We start from the raw sequence: 23,712 nt of genomic DNA, 5'->3' as shown, positions 1-23,712 counted from the left end.
GCGGAACTGATTCGGAATGACAGACCAGCTACCTTGAATCGTACTTGGTAGGTCGGAAATGTTTCCGAGTCGGTCAGTAACATGGCTTCCGACACTAGTTAGATTCATCTGAATGCTGTTCGGGCCTTTCCAACCAACATCATGATAAGGTCCTAGATGTGATTAGGCTCAAAAATAGACAATAGTCTGTCAAATTTCCATTTGTTTGTGATCAGCAAAGGGTTAAGTGAATGACTGCGTTGGGGGTTAAGGGTATGGTATATCTTAGGGATTCCAGTAAGATTTGCATTTCCATACTCAATATGTGAAATCTCCAGAGCTCTGACAGTAAATTTGAAGTTTTGTGGTGGGTTGAATGGTTTTTGGTTGCATTGTAGTTTTTGTTGGTGTCATGCATTCTTGGTGGTTGACAAGCAGGTATCAAGTCTAGAGTGGAGGTGCTTAGCTAGTTATCTCTTTATATATTAGCCCAATCAACTGAACTTTGTTGTGAATGGTTTAGAGAGAAGGGAAGAATCATTGTCTTCCCCTGGTAATAGTGAAAATTTCAACCTACTGGTATGGTGGAGAAAAAATAATATTGAACATTAAATACCAAAGGTTTTTTCCACTGCATTAATTTCTGTCAATATCACTATGAATTACAGTTTTAAACCAGGGTGCAAATGACTTTACCACCCTATTTAGGATGATACACTAAATACGACCCAAAATAGTGTTTAGTGAAGGGGGAGAAAGTGTGGGGGGGGGGGGATTTTGTAGATATTTTTTGGCACTTGCCACTGCAAACATTGAATTCACTTGGAAAACACAAAAACGTAAAAACCGGCAATGGGTGAGGAATTTAGTGCTTCGTCCCAGTCATATGACTGCACAATGGTTTTCTGAATGGGTCAGACTCTTGATACATGCTCAATGCAAAACATGTACTTGTTCAAATACATCATCATTAACAAGAAAACCAATTTAGAAAATAGTAGATAAATACTAGGAAGGGAATCATTACTAAAGGTATAAATATCACATATTGATGATTGCAAACATTGTCTTAAAGCAGAAGTCACTGCTTCCAGAACACGCAGTTTACATTTTACATACAAAATTATTTCCAGAATGACATAAGACCACATACTAAGTTAAATTAAAAACAATGGCTGTACTAACCTACATTTCCCCCTGCAAATTCTCCAAGAATTAACTTGTAATTTTCGGACTCTGATAACACTTGGAAAGAAGTGTACTTAGCAAAATAATGTTGTTTGTTAAAGTCTGTCAGATCGATGCGAAGTTCACATGTTCCTGCGAAATAGTAGAAGCATATCAAAGATGTCAGTTGACATTCCCGCATTTCCTAGTAACCAATTTTTTAGGGTTAAACAAATGGGTGACTTGTCTTTTTACTCCATATTCAAATAAATAAAATTAGGTTCAGGTTGACGTGTCTATGAGAACAATGCAAAATATTTTTAATATATTTTCAATTTCTAACATATTATTACTCCATACATGTTACCAATGTTACATTTTATTACATCATGTAGCTATTATGCAGGCAATATTAATTGTCATTACGCGATATTAATAATTCCACCTAAACGTTCATCATTTTACACTTTTTATTATTTTATTTATTTATTTATTTAACTTATATAGCGCGTTATAACCACCGGGGTCTCTAAGCGCTGGCATGCAGAAGGAGTTTATGGCTGTATAGTTAGCACCAGCCATTGAAGCACATCTACAAAGATATCATAAGCAGGTGATGATGCCTGACCATTTGCCAGGGTGGTATCACAGATGCATGAATGGCTAAACCATGCATGCCTCTACAATGCTGCCTGAACAACGAATGCATCTGAACAACACATTCCTGTGTGGTAAAGGTCACAACCCAGCCCCACACCCTGAGTCCTAAAAACTACCAGATGATCCCATAGCCCTAAAAATTACCCTGTACCACTTTGAGCCCTAAACACTACCCCGATTCCCAAATCCTAAAAACTACCTGACCCCCCTGAGCCCCAAACGCTACCAAGGCCCCCTGAACCTTAAAAACGACCCCAACATCCCCAGCCCTGAAAAACAACCCTGACCTCCCCCAGAGCCCTAAAAACTACCCCAATGCTGAGCCCAAAAAACAACTCCAACCCTTAAAGACTACCCTCACTCCTAAAAACCATACCCAGCCCTATCTACCAGAGGTGTTCTCTCCCAATTCTTCCTCATCCTGTGCCTGCCCATCCCACCATTTAGACTATGCATTGCCTTAACTACACATATGCAGTTGTAGTTACATGTGCTAACTATAACTTACGCCACCTCAATGCACTGATTATGACCTCACATATTACATCACTCATGACAAGGTCAGTGACATTACTCATGACACCACTGATGGCATCGCTAATGGCATCACTCATGATATCACTGATGACATCATCCACAGAACTACTCAAACACACATTCATGCCCCTATACAACCTCACATACACACACTCCCACACAATCACCCACAAACCCATATACAGACACCTACAATTACTCACACCCACTCACTACTTCAACGAACCAGTCATGTATTCACTCACTCAGAAAGCCACTTGCATAACCACTAACTCTCCCATCCAGCCACTCACACATTCAGCCATACAGGCATACAGACACTAACACACCCATACAGCTACTCACACACTGAGTCAATCACCCACACAGCTACTCACATACCTACTCACTCTCTCTTACATCTACTCAATCACCCATACAGTTACTCACACACCCACTCACTTACTCATATAAATACTAACACATGTACACATTCACCTATACAGCCACTGACACAAGCATCACTCACTCATACAGCCACCCTCACATTCACTCATTCACCCATACATTCACTCACACACCCATGCACTCATCCATATACCACTTATGCACCCACATACTCACTCATACAGCCACTCAGACACCCAATAACTCATTTATACAGCCTCTTACCTACCCGCGAACTCACCCATATACCACTGACACACCCACTCATTTACCAACACAGCCAAACACACAGTCACTCACTCACCCATACAGCCACTCACACAGCCACTCACTCACTCCTACAACCACTCACATACCCATGGAGCCACTCAGACACCTATTCACACATGGATGCACAGTCACACAGTCAATTACATAGTATGTGTTACAAATAGCATTAATCTTTAGTACACAAACTATACTTTTTACATTTTGTAGTAACTTAGAATACATCTTTAACACTCAGAAATGTTTAGAAAACACTCATACTTACTGGATGATGTCATCAGTGATGTCATTTGAGATGTCATGAGTGAAATCACTGAGCACATTATGAGTGGTGCAATATGTTGCGTCATAAGCAGTGCATTCCGAGGGTGTAAGGTAAAGTTAGTTCAAGTAACTATAACTGCTGCATTTCACTCACTCACACACACACACACGCACACACACACATATATATACTTACCTTAATTAGACTTACCATGCATGGTAAAGGCATCAGTTGTAAAAGCACCCAAAGGAAAACATATGTGGTAAATAAATGCATGGTTAAAGGTGCATGGCAAAGGAACTGTGTGGTTAAAACTGTGTTGTAAAGGATTTTCCCCAGTAGCACAGATGGGCACTCTAGACCTCTTTTAAAGGAGGTTGCGTAAATGTTAAGGGTAAAATATCTTGCATTTGTGATTCTTTGAATTCAAATGAAATGTCCACCCATGAAACAAACAGCACTTTAATGACACATTAATCATATACTTACTTTACGGTTCAGAATAAAGCCAAACAACTGTTTCAGTTAAAGCACTAGCAGCCAGATTCATCAAAGACCCGTTTTGCGAGTCTTAAGTAGCGATTCATAAGGAATCGCTATTACAGACTCGCAAAACGGGATTCATGACTATGAGATACCTATATGACACCTTACATGTGGTTTAAGAAGACAGATCTTGGTAACTATGGCCCGAATATGCACAGTTTTAATACAAACTGTTCGAATATGGCACGGGATCTCTTAGACATAGCTTTTGGGTTAGGATACTTCTTCTTGATAGAGTTTGTCATTCTGCTTACTCATCAAGCTAACTATAATACATAATAACAAGTCAGTTGCTCTAAAGCCTTCTTGATAATATTAAACAAGGCTCTTGCTGCCAGCAATTATTAGTGACTTAAGCAGGAAACACTCTATAAAACAAGCTTCATTGAGTGATTTTAAAATAATTTTGCAGCACTGAGAAGATTAATACTGGAAGAGATAGAAACCAGTGAAACCCGTTCCGAAACACAGACGCTACCACACCTGAAATCCACTGCGGTTTGGAATTATCACTGCATATTAAGTAAGTCCACTTTAATGGCACTAATCTTATTGCAAGTTTCGAAAACAGAATATTAAAGTATGGAATGACTTATGCAAATCTCTCTGCTTGGTTTTTCGGAATCAATTCTCATACAGGAAATAGGTATTTAAATAGGCCTTAGTTAGACCTGCTCTTAGTGTCTAAATTTCACTTACTCACATCATTATTTTAATTCCACCTATTGAACGCACACTTCAGATTCTTTTAATAAGAGCCACAGCACCCTAAATGATTCACATTTCTCATGACCACGTCAACAATCGAAAGTTCTAACGTCCTTTAATATTGGGTGAGTTTTTAATTAGCACTTACTGCCCTAAGCGCACGTACTTGGTCTCTCTATCGCTATTAGGCTCATAGACCTACTATTTCACAGAGGTAATTTCCGTGTTATTGTGTTTTCTGGTGTTTTGTAATCGTTTTTGTATTGATCTTCATCCCACCACAAGCATGAGATACACTGGATTGGTGACTTTCCCATCACCGATGTAGTATGGGCTGTTTGTTGTCAATGTGACTGTTTTTATAGTCCAACATGGATGAGAGCAGAGGTACTACTCCCGATTTCGAGGTGTGCACACTTTTCCATGGAACACAAGCGGTCCTATTCTTTAAATCATCATTGTTCGGTAAAAAAATCCATGAATACTTTTTTCTTGTACCATCTTTCTGTACAATGGTTTTAATGATAGTTTCTCATTAAACTCGTTTTTCCAAATATTAGCACATTTCATTTTTTAACGCATTTCACATCAACCCAATGCATTTCGGGTACAGATGGACCCTTCGTCGGGGGTCTCCTCAATAGTAGGAAAATCCTGCCTCACCTCTACCTGGCTGGCTGCTCTGGAAGGAGGCCCTGCGCTATCCGCCGCCCAGGGGCGAGCTCTATTGGGCATTGAGGTACCGACGGATAGCGCGGGTCCTCCTTCCATTAGCGCCTCTGGAGTCCTTGGACGAGTGTCACCTCACTTTCTATTTATAGTTGGGAGAGCCATTGACTGTCACAAACACATGCTGCAATTGTGTTTGGAAGGTGCAACACTCATGTGGAAAAATATACTCCTGTTTTTAATGTTGGTATGTTTTTTCTACATCCTGCATGCACTGCTAATTTCTACGTTTCACCAAGCAAAGGGACAACCAGGGAGAGGGTTAGTAACCTTCAGTAATATATGCTTGATATTGTTGCCTAGAAAGTGTACTATTTGTTTAAATTATGGTAACCAGAAGATCTGCTATAAATGCACAAGCAAGGATAAAGAATGAAAGAAAAAAATACTGTCTGAATAAGGGATTGCCATACCAGCCCTGACAAAGAAGTACACCTCTGTTTAGCAAAAATGCACTCCGGAAAAATGCCATCTCCTGCAGTGCTAGAGATCTACTGGCTGAAATGGAATGATCCATTGCCAAATGTGTATGCTAAGGTGGGTGGAATAAAAATGTAGATGGACATTGACAAAATAAGTGGATGAAGAAGACTGATTCAAAGCTCCTCTATGTATGTGTAAATTTGTAAATTTTTTATATACATTTTTATATAATGAGGCTTCAAAGACAGCTAAAGCTGTATCAAGGCAAGATCTAAAAATGAACATGAAATCCTGACCTGAGCAGTGAACATATGGATATAAAATGAAGTTTATATTAGGTACGGTAAACGACCTACCAGCACTAGTCCATCGCCTTACACCTAATCTTTATATTTTGACTGATTTGCTGGTAACCATTCTCCAGGTTCTGCCACTTAAAACAGGTATTTCCGTAGTAGTGTGGGCACGGTAGAACAATGTTTGAACCTGAATTTAATAATGGCAAAATATAACATCGCAAAAAAATCACCCTTATATTTTGGTTTTATGGATTTAAGTTCTGCCTTTGATTTTGTAAATCGTTCCCATTTATGGTCCGTTCTCCTTAATTATGGTTTAGGTGATTATTTGGTTTATTTTTTATCTTACCTTCATAGCGACCTAAGAGCACGTGTGCGTATTAACCAATCTGGCGAAGTTTCTAGTGATATTCTTATTGGCAGGGGGGTCAGACAGGGATGTGTTCTGGCCCCCCTGCTTTTTATCCTATACATTAATGAGCTGAGCAGTTCCCTGAGTACCCTAACAAAAGACGTACCATATGTAAATGGCAGCCCCATACCCACCCTCCTTTACCCAGATGATGCGGTCCTAATGGGCCGCACCCCAAAGGCACTGCGTATTTTAATTTCAGGTTTTGTTTGTTTTATGGCCGACTTAGGTCTAACCACAAACTTTAAAAAATCCCTTATTATGACCTGTGGTCCGAAAAAGTACAAAATTACTGAGATTATATCAGGGGAAAATGTTTTAAAAAGTACCTGCACCTTCCCATATCTGGGGCTGCTGTTCTCTAACACTGGTTCCTGGCAACCACATCTCCTAAGCAAGGAACAAATTAGGTAAAGCGATAAATTCGATAACTTCCCTGCGCCAACCTAATCATGCAGACGTGATTATGCCATTAGTAAAGATTTATCAAACTCAATGTATTCCAACAGGCACTTATGGCGCAGAGGTATGGGGATATACTAACTGTATCCATATCCAGACTGAAGAAAATAGGTTCTGTCGGAAGGTGCTGGGTGGAGTCATTTGTTTCTCAAACTATATATGTCATAGCGAACTAAACATCTCATACATAGAGGACTTTGTTAGATCAAGGCCACCCCTTTTCTGGCTAAAGATATGGACGAACCCGGCAGCCACATTGACACGTGATATAATCTTGGACTGTTTAAAATGTGACAGGGCACATTGTATACCGTGGTTGAAAGCCGTAAATGAATGTTTAATGAGTGTAGGGCATGGACACTTGTTTACATCCCCTAGTCTTATAGATCGTTCACATAAGACCTTGATTCAAAGGGCTCTATTTAACCTTTATAGAGAGGAGCGGGAAAGGAAAAACTTTTCAAAGTGTACCGTTATAAAGTATATGGGCCATTTTGAGCCCTCTAGCAGTCACCCTGGCCCGCCCCAGAAATACCTATGTTTACACCTCAGTAGATGGAACAGGAGTTTACTGTTCCGCTTTCTGGACGGGAGCATTGTAAATTTATTAAATTTCCCCTTGGGCTACAACAAACATTTGGAAACTTTAAGTTGTCCGTGTAACCCAAATATGAAACAGAGTCTTATGCATTTCTTGTTCTTTTGTGACTTTTATAAATTGTTTACTGTCCATTATTTAATGCCTTACTGTCGGAAACATGACCTGTCGGATTTCAGGATAGCATTGAGGACTTTTTATTGGTGGGATCAGATGAAATAATATTTAGAGTGAGCTGTTTTCTTAAAGCTGCAGTCCGCTCACGAGCTACTTCGCACATTGATGGATAATATTTGCACATCGCACTTCGCACTTTATATTTCCACTAATTTGCACATTTGTATTTTGTACATATATCTGTTCAGATCTTACTTTTGTTGTCGCTATTTTTAACTGATTCAAATCTTTTAATAGTACATACTGTTTTTAATATATACCTGCATTTTTGTAGAATTGGTCAGACTATGTCTCTGTTGGTTATTATATCATTGTACTGTATTTTTCTTCCATTGTATCTTGTAATGCACTTTTATGGATGTTTTATTCCGAATAAAAATCTTTGACTTGACTTGATATACATTTTTATTTAATGAGGCTTCAAAGACAGCTAAAGCTGTATCAAGGCAAGATCTAAAAATGAACATGAAATCCTGACCTGAGCAGTGAGCATATGGATATAAAATGAAGTTGATAATAGGTACGGTAAACTCGACCTACCAGCACTACTCCATCGCCTTACACCTTATCTTCATATTTTGACTGATTTGCTGGTAACCATTCTCCAGGTTCTGCCACTTAAAACAGGTATGCATAGTATGGTAGATGTAACGCATTAAATCTGACCACATATTAACAAAAACCTACGTTTTAAAAGTGATTAAAAAATTTCTTCAATGCAAGCCCAATTCAGCACCACCATGTCAGTCATGTTTTTATATTCTTTGACAAAGATTACTCCATGCCACAAGGAGACAAAACTAGCAAAGGTGAACTGACTGACTGACATTGGATGTCCCAAAATATCAACACTGCAAACAGGTCCTTGAATCCATAAGAACAATTCCAAGACTCCTTAAATTCTTTAAAGCATAACCAAACACATGTTCATGCTCTTTCTTCATTTGGAATCTGCTCTCTTTTTGGTAGGTCTCAGTTACCCTGATTCCACCAGAATCAGTTAGAAGTTGAAGTTACAACGATTGTAGAAAATTATTCATTTTGCATGATCACCCTTATTTGTTGTACTGATACTGCAATTTTGTGTGACGCTGTGCAATGGGACCCTACTAACCAGGCCCCAGTGCATATGCTCTGACTAAAACATGTTGAAATGTGCTATACTCATAATTGCCATATTTAACTTACCTCTAAGTCCCCTACTATATGGTACAAAGAGCACCCAAGGCCTGTAAGTTAAAGTCACTAGTGGAATGCAACACACATTGTACCGCTGGGGTGATGGTGCAAAACATGACTGCAGGCCTACAGCCAGTTACATTGCTGCTCAGGTTTAAACGTCCCCATCTATTGTCCTTCCAGCTAGTAAGATACCAACCCCAGTGAGAGAGTAGCCAACAAGCAATTTTTGGTGTCACAGAGGAGGGGTTGCTCATTTCCCAGGCTACACCTGTAGGATAGGCACAGGAGCTCTGCACAGGGGAGGAAAGGCATTGTTATGTCAGATTCAGGATGAGAGGAGCTCTGTGGGATTTATTTGCAGAGGGGCACAGACAAACTACTACAAAAGAGGAGGTCAACTAGGGACCACATGTCACCTCACCTACCGGCCAGTGCCAATAATAAACGGGCATCCCTGGGCACACTCTTCAGAACACTTCTGAGCCTGTAGAAGACAGAAGAAAGACTGCATCTGCTGTTGAGATCTGTGAAGAGAACCATGAGGGTTGAACCTGCTTCCACTTGAACCTAGGACTAAGCAGTGGACTCCAATGGTCATTTGGCTGACCTTCTGTTAAACTACAGAGACACAAAAGCTGCAAGCCACAGTTATTTCTTGAAGAACCCAGCTGAACAGTTTCCACTGGACTTGTCCTGGACCCTGCTATTGGTTTCTGTTGGGGTGTGTCATGATCTGTGGAAATGCTGGAACCCTTGGCAGGTGTTAAAGTGTACTCCTCCTGCCTAACAGAGAAGCTGGGACTTAGAAATGTTTTGCTGGATTTCAGCCTGAAAAACTGTTGTGGGACCAGGATTAACCTGCATACGATCCATTGAGGTGCCTCGCCAATAGTCCTGACTTCTTCGCAACTCCTACTACACTATTCTCGACAGTAACAAATCTGATTCAGCTGGCATATCACTGACCAGCATCCAACAAAGTCCAACCCTCTTTGGTTCCATCATGCTGCCTTGCCCTGCTTTGGAAATCCAACTTCCAAAAAAGAGCCTTGGTCTGAAGGAAGAAATCTTTACCGGGCCTGACGCCAAGCAGCAGCCAATCAACATCGGCACCTTCCTGGGAATAAATTCTGACTTTTTGTGCTCAGAGCTTTTCCTGCCTTTCTCAATGGCTCCACAGAGACCTGGCCCTTCATCAACCTGTTGTTGATTGGATCTTCGGATCCAATCTGTAGCCCTACTACGGTGAGAACTCTACCTTCTTGAAAAGTTTCTAAGCGTGAAAAACATTTTTAGACTGGGAAGAGTACAACCCTTTTATCTGACCCACACTCCAATGAAATTGGCCTTAAAAAGTACCTCTATCCCGATCTAGTACGATGAGTTGCCCACATTTTGCGCTTTGCCTTTTTTAGTTCTATTTAAAAAAATAATAATAATATCTATGGTTCCCCTTATTGGATTTGTGTTGTTTTGATGTCATTTTGTTCATTAAAGTATTCTTTATTTTTGTAAATTGGAATGGGATTTTTATAGTTATGGGTTTTGAATTTTTAACTGGTTTGTTAGTTGTAAATGCCTTACACATTTTCTTAAGTTAAGACTGCCTTGTTCTACACCATAGCTACCAGGGGCTGAACTCAGATTTAAATTAATTACTGGACCTAACAAGAATAGTGCCATTATTACTTGTAATCGACTACCATCCACTCTAATGAACAGTTCACTTTCTCACAAAAATGGCATCCTGTAACTGAACATTTATATGCAATTGTCCCCGCTGCTCCAGTGCCTTTGACCATTCTCTAGAATGTATATAATTACAAAATTCATAAAAAAACAGTTATAGATTACATCCCTGAGTGTGCATACCTGTGCATGCATGGGCAGCCAACTTTGAATGTTTTTTGAAGAAGTAGAACCAATACAATTCCAAGACGGCAGCCCTGGCATGTACATATGTCCACATGTATGAGAAACCATCTTTAAATGGTTTTAAAGAGCATTTAGAGTGAGCAACCATAAGCATTGCCCTCTCGGGAATCAGCACACCGCAAGCAGCAATCAGAACTTAGTAACAATGTCAGGGAAAATGCTGATCTCTATTTAATGAAAATAAATAAATACATTTAAAACAATGTTTTAGAAAAAATGGCTAGTTAAAAAAACCAGGAGAGAGCATTGGCCCAAGTGCCCATGTTAAACAAAGGAAATGTGTGCTCTCTGCATGGGCTAAATGTCCTATTACTTACCGGTAATCTTCATTACTCCTGGTCCCGTTGACTTCGTCCCATTCCTTAAAATATGGAGATGACCATCTCGACGACAGAAAAAAAGAAAAGGAGCATGCTGGGATACCCTACCTGCTCCCTCCCACTGGGAGTACATAAGCGGTACAAGCCCAGCATGCAGCCTGAAAAAACCAAGCCAACAACAAGAAGGCCGGCCGCAAGGGAGGGAGGGAGGGAAGTAAGGAATGGGACGAGGTCAATGGGACCAGGAGTAATGAAAATTACCGGTAAGTAATAGGACATTACCCCCAGGTCCCTCCTGACCTCGTCCCATTCCTTAAAATATTTAGAATACCAAAGCAGAGAACGCGGTCTTCCGGAACCCCACCAACAACTAGGGCACCAGACCAAAACACAGCGCCCCACAGGCCCGAACCAAGACCCAAAGGTCAGAAGGGGACAGCCACGCAAACAAGAACCACCAACCAGGCAAGCCAGAAGGGAGGCACAGAAGCAAAGCCAAGCCCCCAAGGGAGCAAGCAGAGGGCCAAAGCCAAGGACCCCCCATGACCAAAGGAAGCCCAGGAGAAGCGCGCGCGCCCCATCAAAGGGCAAGCCAGGAAAGGGCAACCAACCAGCGAGAAACCCCCAAGGGAAAACCCCCGGACCCAGGCCGCCAAACAACCAGGGACCAACAGGCCAACCCAGCCCAACAGGAAGGAACAAAGCAGAGGGACGACCCCAACACAGCAGGGGAACCGAAAAGAGGGCAGCAACAGGAAATCACAGAGGAACCAGGCCACAGGGCAGGACCGACCAAATGCCAACCCCCGCAGAGAGACCGAAGAGCAGCAGCACCCAAAAGGCCACCAACCGGGAGAAGAATGGCCCAGAAACGACCAAGACCGGGGCAAACCCCCAAAGCAGGAGGCACCCGGACAAAAAACCAGCAACCCCCACAACAGAGGTCAGGGAGAGCAAAAAGCCCAACCCAAAAACAGACCCGGCAAAAACCAGGCCGCAGTCAAGAAAGATAACAAATGCCCACACGGAACCAGAGAAACCAAAACCCCAGAACCGGAAAGGAGGAACCGACCCCCAGGAGGAAAAAAGGGAGACACAACGGAACCACCGAAGGTGAAACCCCAAAGGCAGAAGGCCAACAACAAGGCCCACAGCCCAACCCCAAGAAACCAGCCGCAGAACAGGCAGGCCAGCCAGCCAGGAGGCACACAACACCGCACCACCAGGACCAGGAAGGTTAGGCAAAAAGGAACCCCCAACCAGGAAGTGGCACAGGAAAAGGCACAACGGCCAACCACAGCCAGACCTCCCCGAGAACGGAGAACCAGAGGAAGGAAGCCCAGAGCCCACACAACGGACCCAGCGCCACAGCCAACGGAAGGGAGCGGACCCAGAAAGGACCGAAGACCAACCCAGGACCGCGACAAAGCCCAAGAGAAGGAGCAGCCAGGAAAGGTCCCCAGCAGGGACCCTAAAAAGGACCCGAAGCAAAGAAGGGCCCCACAGCACAAAGCCGAACAGAAGTAAACCAAGAGGCGCACCAGTGACCCAAACGCAAAGCGAACAGGATGCCAAAACAGGGACCGAAAGGCAAAACCAACAGATGCAGAGCCCCGGCCCCCAGAGCACACGGGGAAAAAAACCCGGCACCGAAAGCAAAGGAGGGGAGCCCTAAGAAGCCCAAGGCGCACCACTCAACAAGGGAGCGGGAAGGGACACCCCAGCACCAACAAGAGAGCAAAGGGCACAGGCCGAAAACAGCCCGCACGGGGGCACAGGGCCAACGCCAGGCCCCCCCAAAGCCCCAAACCCGAAGCAAAGCCAACCGCAACCCAAGGCAGAACGAGACGGGTGGGAAGCAGAAGCACGGCCACACACCAGGGGAGGCAGACACCCAAGCCCCACAAGGAACGAAAAAGCACGGCCAACAGGGCAGGGCACAAGAGGGGAAACAGGGCATCAGGCAAGAAAAAACCAGAGCTAACACCACCAAAAAGGCCAAGGCCCACCAGCACGGAGGAAGGGCACAACAAACCCAACCCCCCCCCCCCCCCCCCCCCCCCGGAAACCAGGGGGAGACACCACCAGAAGGCAGAAACCCCGAGCACAGGGCAAGCAAAAGCACCCGAAGGGAGCAAGAAGCGCCCAACAGCTAAAACCACAGGCAGGCAGGCCGGCACCCGGACAGGCACCCACCCTTCACGAACCAACAGAAGGGCAGGAACCAAGGGGCAAAAGGAAGGCACAGAGAGGCCACACACCTGGGAAAACTGAGACCCAAAACCCACCAGCAGGGAAAGGGCACAGCCCAGCCTGGACCGGCAGACAGGGCGGGGCACAGGAGCCAGGCACACGAAGAACTAGTGCCAACCCAAGGCAGAGCCAACGACCCAGCCATCACCGGAGGCAACATCGGCCAGCGAAGCAAAGCCCCAAAACCCAAGCACCTGTCAGAGAAACAAGAGGGGAGAAGGAAACCTCAACAGGAAACCAAACCCCACCAGGCAGAAGGCGAGAAACAAATCCCACAACAACAGGACCCACCAGCCAATCCGAACCAGGACAAGGCGCCACCAGGACAGAGGAAGGGCCGAACAGCCCCCCCCCCAATAAGGAACAAGGGGAGGACACAGGAACCCGCCCAAAGCCAGAAGGCCCAAGCAGGGCCCAAGCAAAGCACCCGAGAGGAAGCAAGATGTGACCAGCAGCGGACACCCCAGGAACCCGACAGGTACGCACCAGGACCGAACCCACAGGAACGCCAGGAACCAAAAGGTCAGAACGCCGCAGAAAGCGAGCTAAGGCCCAGCAGGAAGACACCCCACCAGGGGCGGCCAGGCAGCAGGAAGACCAGAAGCCAAAGCCACAGGGAAATACAGCCGCAGAGCACAGCACAAGCGGCAAACGACCCACTCCAAGCGGCAAGCACCAGAAGGAGAGGCCAGACGCAAACAGCAAAGAAATCCGTCAAGAACCCCGGAACCAGAAGGCACAGGGAGCCGCAGCAGCAGGAAAAGGACAGAACACGAGCCCACAAGGCCCAACCGGAACCCCCAAAACAGCAACCAGGCCAGGGGAACAGGAAGAAAAAGCCCAATTCAAGGCACAAGGGGAAGCTAACCCAAGGGGCACGCCAAAGGCACACAGGAGAAAACAGAAGCGTCCCCGGAACGCAAAGAACACAGGGACACAGGGAAGCGAGAACAGCTCAACCCCAAAGGAAAAAACGGGGGAACGCACACCCCACCAAGGGCATAAGCGCACCCACCAGGGGCGGAGCAACCTCAGAGCTGGGGGGCCCGAGCAACAGGGGACCCCCCCAGCAAAAAAGTCAGGTCGGAGAACCCCCGAGAGAGCCAAAAGGAGGGGGCCAACCCTAACGAAGCAGGGGGCCCCCACCACCGGAGAAACACCCCAGAACCCCACCAAACCTGAATTCCAGAGGAGGAAAAAAGGACTCCAAGGTGGCAGGAAGAACGCACCACCAGCCCACCGCCCCGACCAACAGAACACAATCCGCCGAGGAGGCACGGGGAAGGCAAACCAAGGCAGCAAGCACGCAACAGCAACCCCAGCAGCAGAAGAGCCAAGGCAGCACAGGAGACCAAGCGACCTGCGTACACGAGCGGATGAAACAGTGCAGGAAAACAGCACACACCCCACTCAACCGGCAGGGAGACGCCCAGAGGACGACACCCACCAGCAACAGTCACGGAAAACAGCAGGCAAAAGACGGAACCGCGTCCAGCAAGGCCAACCCGCCCATAAACAGCCCGAACCGCCACACAGCGCACAAGGACAGTGAACAGGAAAGAAACAGGAACAGCCGATACACGGCACTCACCAGGGAGGCAGGAAGAGGGCCACAACAGCACCCCACCCACCCCCAACAGACAGGCCAGGCACCCACCAGAACACCAGCGCCGGGCAGAGAAGTTCGCCCCGCCGAGACCAAGGCAATACCCACACCGGTCACAGGCAGGGAGCCAAGGACCAGGCCCAGGAGGAACCTGCAAAAGAAAGACAGCAGGAAAGACTCACAAAAAAAGAAAGAAACAGGGACCGCTACGCGGTACTCACCAGGAGGGCAGGAGGAGCGCCCCAACAGCTCATCGCCTCCCAAGAAACTGCCCAGGCGCCCTCCAGGACATCAGCGCCAGGCAGAGCAGACCACACCACCGCGACATCAGGGGAAGATACCTGGGGAAGAAAGGTGGCAGCCAGGCAAACACACCCATCAGAAGCGGGGCACAGTGGCCGACATAGCAGGAAAGCATAGGCCAAACAAGGCGCCGAGCGAGGCTGAACCAGGAAAGAAGACTCGGCACCCGTGAATGTGGCCGGCATCGAGAACCCATGACCCGAGACACCAGGGAATTGAACCCCAGGCTGCCTGCAACTAACAGTGAAGTGCCGGACCCCACAACCCCGCAAAGCACAGCCAGCAATGCGAGCCAGGGCAATGACTAAGTGGAAGAAATGGACAGTGAGTCAACAGCAGCCCAGCACACACATCAGAAGACGTCCGCAGGGCACAGAGAGAGACAACACCGCAAAGCGGGACTCACCCGGAGTGGGGGCCGCAGCACCACGAACCAGGCCCCCACACACCCAGCAGGCACCAGAATCCACATTCGATATCCAGCGCCGCGGCACCAACAACAGGAGCAGCGCGTCTCCCACCCGGCCAAGCTCAGGGAGACGTGCACAGGCGACCCGGAAGCACCATCGGGAGACGGTGCACTAGCTGCAAAGGGCCGGCAATCCGGAACAGCAGCCAGGAAGAAGCCCCGCAACCGAGCAAGCTAGGCAGACACACCAGGAACAGCACCCCTGCCCGCGAAGCCAGGCAGCCGGGCAGAGGGAGCAGAGAAGGACCAGCACGCCACCCCAGCCCAGCAGGAGCAGGTGCAGGTACAGCAACATCACAGCACACAACAACCTTTCTGTCAGAGACAGAAAAAAAGAACAGGCTGCATGCTGGGCTGGTACCGCTTATGTACTCCCAGTGGGAAGGAGCAGGTAGGGTATCCCAGCATTCTCCTTTTCTTTTTTTCTGTCGTGGAGATGGTCATCTCCATATTTTAAGGAATGGGACGAGGTCAGGAGGGACCTGGGGGTAATGTCACCACTCACAGCAAGGGGAGCCAATGAATTGCTGAAGTGAGCTGACCCACTCCACTTACTGTGTGCTGAGGTGGTTGTTAGCAGAATGTTAATGGTAATACAAAAGCCCAAAAGAAATGCAAATATTATAAAGATTTTGTTTTAAACTGAAGACCATACTTAACTCCAGACCCAATAAATGAGTACAATGCAAAGCAACACTATTCACGTCATCAGTCCTCTAGCTAATTAATAATGATCAACTAAAAAAATGAAGGAAAATACAAGTGAAATAGAAACTTCCTTAACATTTGAGAGGCATGAAATTTGAATCCAGATTAATGAGCATGAGGTTACTCAATTCGTTGCAATGTATGTATCTAACAGCAGAATACAGTGAGATAGACCGAAAAAAAGATGGTTTTCATTTTTGGCATTTCCACTGTGACATAGTATGTCAAAAACTGCAAAGCACTGGTGCCTCAAAAGAGAGCACTGTATTGGAGAGAGGTCGGAAATCAATCACATGCCTAAAAGTGTTACATTCACCTCTAGAAAACAGAAGCTTCCTGTCTTCATATGTAATCACATTTTCTGCTTATGAAAATGTTTTTACTGCTCACAGGGAAATTATGCTGCTCACATGGAAACTGAAGTTCTACCACTCGGGAAAGGTATGGATTCTTGGAGGAATATATTACGAAGCAGAAAACTGTGTGGAAGATGACATGTCATTAGAAAAACTATTTGAGGATGAGCCTGCTAGGTAAAGCTCACATGGATGCTCATGGTCTATTGAAGTTTTGAGAGCCAGCTGGTTAGGCCAGTAAATTGTTGTAGGTCATAAAGGTGGTTAAACTGCAGTAACTATTTCAATTGTCAAAACTAACATTACTTCGTAATTTGATTACAGTGGAGAATCAGGGCCGGTTTTAAGGTAGAGCAATCCGTGTTGCCGCACTGGGCGCCGACCTGGAAAGGGGTGTGGGGGACTCTGTTTTTAGCAATAACTTACAATTTAAAAACACCTCCTGCAGTATCATTGTTTGTCCAGCTTTCAGGCAGCAATAAAAATGTCAAGATAGCTATTGTGATTAATGTTCCTACTGTAGAGAGAGATGAATGTTTTGTCTAGTGGCATTTTTGACTAGCCATGAAGTAGCACAGATGGTTAATATGCTTGCTGCAAAGAACAGATCAGTATTTTATGTTGATAGCTAAGTGAATCAGTAAATCCAACTTTTACCAGCGCTTTAAAATGAATTAAATGTATGATAGAGAAGGGCTATAGAGAGATGAGGGGGCACCTTTGTTGGGTTGTATTAAAGGAATCTGAGGAGGTGGTCATGGGAGGGTGGGGGAAAGATTGTGGTACCAGGCCCCACTAGCTTTAAAATCGACCCTGCTGAGAATGATCGATATTGATAAAAATCTAGGTAGCCAAAATTAAAAATGTAGGGTGCAATTACATAATGAAACAAATAACTAACTCACTGTTGACAAATATTTGGAGTGTGTTGAAGGCTGCATTTAAAATGCTAGGCAAGGAGAACTGAGAAGTTATTTACAAACAGATACTAATACATATAATCACTTTCATGGAAAATATGAGAGAAGCCCAGAAGCAGTCCTAATGTGCAAACATTTGAGTACTGACAAAAAATATGAGACATTACAAAATTAAATGTTTTACCTTCCGATGTTAAAGTTTGTATATTATCATTCCCCAACCAGAATTCTGACAGCTGGTTCCCAAGCCCTCTCTTGTAGACCACCCATTGGCGGAAAAAGTCCACTGAACCATCTGAACGTCTCTGGAAAACCTAAAAAGAGAAAGTTTTAGATAGGGGAATGTATGAATCTCGAAAAAAAGTTTGAATAGGCTAACGTACCGTGCAACTTTTGTGAAGGAATGAAAATGTTCAGAAGTACCTGCAGGAGATTTAAACACGGACTTAGACATACACTGTTAGCTACGACTACTATATTGTGCAAATGGTGGAAGAAAATAACAGCGCATCCTGATACAATGACAATTGAAATATATTCAGAGTACTTAAGAATGATTATTTTGACAGAAGTGAATATGCATTTTGCTGATATTTTTAATTCTCGTTTATTAATTTGTGAGGTGGGAACCACTGATGCTATCTCCTTTCCTCATACGTTGCCCTTACAGGATGTGGTGCAGGGCAGAGTTGCCGACTCAGGGGCTGAGGAGCCGGGTTCATGTCTTGGCGGCGGCACAACATCCTCTGATTCTGGCCAAATCACTTAATCGGCCCAGACACTATCAATTGGAGCAGGGAAAGAGGCAGCTCCCTTACTGAAAGCTCCGCCGCGGCATCACGTCGAAGCGCTATTAGCACTTCCCAACCTGCCGGAGGAAAGAAACACAGGGACGAATGCTCACCTGCCACTGAACAGCTTTCAATCAAAAAAAAAAACGGGAAGGGAAAAAAAGAGGGAGCGCCGGGTCCGAATGGAATGCCACCAGCAGTATTTAAAGAAAATCCGGATGATTGGGCAGAAGTACTCCATCCACTATTCCTGGAACTAAGACATTTGAGCATAATTTCCTGAATCATGGAAAGGTTCGACAATCATTCCAATTCACAAAAGCGGCAGCAGGTCTTATCCGACAATTATCGGTTAGTAGCCCTGATCAACAATGAAGCCAAATAATTTGCAGGAACACTGCTGGGGGAATTGACAATCTGGGCAGAAAACAACGCAATAACCCCGCCAAACAAGAGCGAATTCCGAAAAAACTCTGGCACAATATCTAACATCATGGCAATGTCACTGATAATGGACATGGCAAAAATTAGAAAAACTCAGTTGCATGTCTGTTTGATTGACAACAATGCCACGTTTGAGAACGTGGAGAGGCCCAAACTGTGGACTAAGTTAGCCAGATGGGGCAACCCCTAATACCCTTCTATAAATGAATATGCTCCTACATACCGACACCTGGGTTCAAGTCAAATTGGGCTCAGGGACGCATCTCTCAAGAAAAGTCAAAACATCCAAAGGCCTTAAACAGGGCTGCGTGCTGGCCCCCATGTTATTCAACCTATTTATGGCGAACTTAACTCTGGTACTTAATAACTGCAAATCGCATGCACCCAGATTAGGGGCTCGTCACTATCCAATTTACTTTACGTGGAAGACGTAGTCCTACTCAGCTACACGGCAGTCGGCTTGCAACATCTGGGTGACAAATACATTGAAACAGCAGAGGCTTACAAGTATTTGGGAGTCTATATAGACAAAGAAGTATCATTCAGCCGTCAGCAAGAGGAGATTAAATGGAAAGGGATGATCCTTGCACTGTCCATGAAAGGTTTATCAGCTAAACTACTTGTCCCCACCCTGAGCCCTCTCTTAATGGTAGCCCGGGCTAAAATTCTACCTTCTATTACCTACGGTACTGAAGCACTGCGAGGGGGAGTCAGCAATCTTCTTGACAAAACACTTGTAAAAGTATATAGAATGATGTTCATCCTCCCGTCCTATACTTCACCGGCGCAAATTCGACTGGAGTTTGGCCTGATAGAACAAACCTGGGCCAGCTACGGAGCATTCATCAACTGCTGGCACAAGATCAGGACATCAAACCGCAACACATTAAATCATCTCCCGTGGCAAGATATTCAACAGAGGGAGAATTCGCCTGCAAGTCTATACCTTCAGGAGGCACTGACAATTACAGGCCTTTCGCCCTTATGGGACACACACTGCCCCCATGCAGTGTTCAAAAAAACGGTGTGGAAGGTGCTGAAAACACACTCATTGCTGGAGGACCATGCAACTTTTTCTGTCAGAGCACACCCTTGGATGACCCTGAATTCATATAAGATCCTAGCCCCACAACAATATTTTTACTTGGGATACTCAAAAGTACTTAAATTAAAATTCCTAAAGCTCCGGCTGGGTGTGTTACCAACTACACAGCCGCTCCCTACCTGGAAAAGGGTGCAGACCTTCACACTATGCAGCCTGTGCAAAAATGTCCAGGGAGACATCATACATACTATCTGCACTTGTACGGAGAGGCTTCAAGAAAGTAGGCAGCTGCTAAAAACTCCCTTTAACCAAAGAGGGATTCAGACAAGGAGAGGAGCAGTTTTGGTATGTTTTGATCCTGCATCACCACAATTGAAAACTAGGCTAGTCAGATTCATTGAAGCGCTTCGAGCAAAAATGCCAAACTGACTCTTAATCGACAGGGTATTGGATCTCTGGGGAACATTTTACAAAAGGGACGACTAATTGTCACAGCAGACCGTATTTTTCTCACAGGTTGCAACGGCACCGCCACACCAGTATTTTAAAACTGTAAAGATACAAAAGCATTTTAGATCTTTAACACCATGACTCTTAAGATGGAGTACGAATATTTTAAATATGGTTTTATTTTGTATGTATTGCAATGGTTTTAAGTAACTCTGCAATTAAAGGTGTTTGTTTGTTTGTTGCATTTGTTGTGGCATGGACAGGCCTACATTAATGGTGAGGGAGTTTGTTGAGCAGGGACATAAAATGATGTAACAAGACAACTAGTTGAGTGTAAAAAGAGGTCCATCTTCAAGATGAATTACCTTCCTGGCAAAGACTATTTTTAACCTTGATACTAAATGGAAAGTGAAAGGTTCAAGAGATTTAAGAAACAGGTGTATTGTTTAGCTAGAGCACTCACAAGGACCCTCTCAGCAGTTTCCAACTGTTTCATACTTATCTTTTAACTTATTTGGGCAACCTCTACAAACTCACTTGGCAATACAATATTTACTACATTAAGATAGACAAATCTTCCTCTCTTTTTGGATACATGCTTCTTTGCTCAGAAATGGTATCCCAATCCATTTACAAGTTTATCGCCTCTTAGTTTGCTGCCATAGTAAACAGCACATTTGTTTTTCATTGATTGTGTTATTAATGAGATATGTGTGTAAAACAGGGTCACTTAGGTAAAGTTTGGGTTTATCGACCATCACTGCTGTCCATATTCCACGTTCGCAATCCTCTCCTCTGGCACCATATCTTGTCCCTTTGCCAACCTCCACCCCGCTATCAAAGTCCTCTTTCTGAAGCAAGATTTTCTGGCATAGGAAGTCCCCTTGTGGCCCTAAGTAGGTTGCCTTTAGTCTAGGTTGTCTGATCCGAGGAAGCTTCATCTCTCTTCATGATTTTGCCCAAATCTTCCATCTCCTTAATTTTTTCTTCAAAACTTTTTTTTAAATTTATGGTATACATTTAGGCAATCCTCTTTGAACTTGTTTAGTCAAGATTGAACATAAAATATATCGATTACACTAAATTTTGATTTGAGGAAGAAATGTACTTTTAAAGAGAATCTTTTAAAAACGTACTTTTTATAAACGTATTAACACATTGGAGGCCATTAATTCATAGAGAATCCTGTGGTCATTAGGCAATGTTCCCACTTATGGCTTTGAGCAATCTGAAGACCCTCATGCAGTGAATAAAGCTGCCAATTAAGGCGTGTCAAAGTTATGGCAATGTTTTCCACCTTTGTTTGTACAGTATTTCCTCCCATTGTTTTAGGCAGTAAAAAGGCTACATGAGTAGAGACATGATAGGTTTCCTGGATCTTTCTGGGTTAACAATGTAAATGCGCATTTTATAATTCTTCTTGAAATCTGCACGAGTTCCCAGTTCTTCCCTAGCGCATCCTGCACTGAAAAAACAACAGTCTCTCTTAACAGAGCCTGCACAGTATGTTGTCTTTTTTATGTAGTACAACAATATACTTTAGAGGGGAAGGGCGTTGGTGTAACATAAATTATTAATCAAATAATAAATAACAAAAACACAGCTAATGACTCACATGACAATATGTATTTTTTTCATATCGATTATTCATACATGTTGAAAATGCTCAGAATCCTATTTCAGTTTTTTTTATATTAATTCCATGTGTAAAAAATGCCTGAAATCGTCGAAATGCCATCAAATTATCCCTAAAAACATCTATTGCTGCCTACAGGCATCGACTGTTGTTTATGGAAAGGACTTTTTGTTTATCAATGTTACCCTAATGTGAATTTGCATATGAAATATAATCATTTAAAAAGTGTGTTCACAGTTTTCGATTTTCTCCATTGTGCAGAAAAGTGTTGGAGTAGGATTTATAGGCTCTGATTCTAAAATTAGCCATGGAATTCTTGTCTATCTGATTTACAGTGGGTAGGTTTTGCCAAACCCAGTTTTTCTAATTGTGATAGCTAATGTCTCTGGACGGTAAGTCAGACGGAAAAAATGCATGAGGCTTTGGCTCCAGCAGCCACACCTTGTTCCACATTGTTTGCTCCCCTTCCCCTACCAGAAAAACACCTTCCCCGTCCCTACTCCCTTATGACCCTCTCTTATTACCACCACACCCACAGGCTCTCACATACATGTAACACCTGCTCAAAGCAGGTGGCAAATGTATGCGTTAATACATAACATTGTGCATCCCATGTTGTTTTACGGCTTTAAAATCGGTCCAGTAATTCTCAATTGCATTGTGTTTAACCACTAATTACTGGTCCAGATTTACCACACTCCAATGGTAAATCGATTTGACCATTATTCCAGTACCATGCAGCTTGTTTCCGAGCCCATAGTAATATACGGATAGTGAATGGCGACATATTGGGCAGCGAGTAGCCTTGAATCTGTAAGAACTATTTTGTGGCAATAGGCCCAAGGGGTCTATTACGATGGTGGGCTCTTTCCGCACCAGCCAGAGGGACCCCCCGCCATATGTGCGGCGGTCCCGTGATACTAATTAGGATGCCCCCGCCATAAAGGCGGGCGCATCCATTATTTTTTACATTGCGGCGGGCGATGCTTTCAGCAGCACCCGCAGCGATGTAAAAAAGGCATTTGTGCATTTGCATGCACAACGTGGCAGGTACAGCACGGTGCCTTCCACGTTGTGCATGCAAATGCATGGGGGTACAATAGGTACCCCCATGTGCACCCCCACCCCCCAAACACCCCGGGGGCCTGCAGCGGGCCCCCACATCCAGGCACCGCATGCTTTTCCATGTCGACTATGCTGCCATGGAAAGCCACTACTCCGCCTGACTTGTAATATGGATGGCGGTGTCTTGCAGACACCGCCACCATATCCAGCCCCTTTTCCACCCGGTCGACTCGTTGACTGGCGGAAAACCGGCGGACAGTCTTTCCATTCACCGGGGTCCCCCCCACCATCGTAATATGGCTGGGGAAATGGGAGGTGGGTGGAATATAATGGCAGGTGGATCGCCATACTGGCGGGGGTGATCAGCCCACAATTATTATAATAGACCCCCATGTGTTCTACGGTTGAAAGGACAAAAGTAAACATGCAAAACTGGTTCTACAGTATGAGAGATCACAGGAACCATGGAGAAAAACATGTCTTTTTGCCAAAACAAAGATTCTGCACCCATTGGAATCCAAAACATGAATACAAAAAGTTTTTAGATGCAATATTGCAAGTCGGGTTAGTCATT

At 44.6% G+C, this 23,712-nt stretch overlaps 1 protein-coding gene across 1 annotated transcript in view; it reads right to left on the bottom strand.

Annotated features, from left to right (window-relative positions):
* Positions 1 to 1,159: 1,159 nt before the first annotated feature.
* LOC147685162 (uncharacterized) overlaps positions 1,160 to 23,712 on the bottom strand; it is a 164,809-nt gene continuing 142,256 nt past the window's right edge. Inside the window, exons 8-9 of the mRNA XM_086939765.1 lie at positions 17,892 to 18,021; positions 1,160 to 1,299 (exon numbers count right to left, since the gene is read on the bottom strand). Of these exons, the coding sequence (XP_086795891.1) occupies positions 1,160 to 1,299; positions 17,892 to 18,021 (270 nt within the window). The remainder of the gene's footprint in view (positions 1,300 to 17,891; positions 18,022 to 23,712) is intronic.

This window comes from Lissotriton vulgaris, chromosome 10, assembly GCF_964263255.1.
Source record: "Lissotriton vulgaris chromosome 10, aLisVul1.2, whole genome shotgun sequence".
In the NCBI taxonomy this organism is placed as follows: domain Eukaryota; kingdom Metazoa; phylum Chordata; class Amphibia; order Caudata; family Salamandridae; genus Lissotriton; species Lissotriton vulgaris.
The sequence above is the reverse complement of the archived record's forward strand: the minus strand, read 5'-3'. Positions and strand labels throughout refer to the sequence as shown.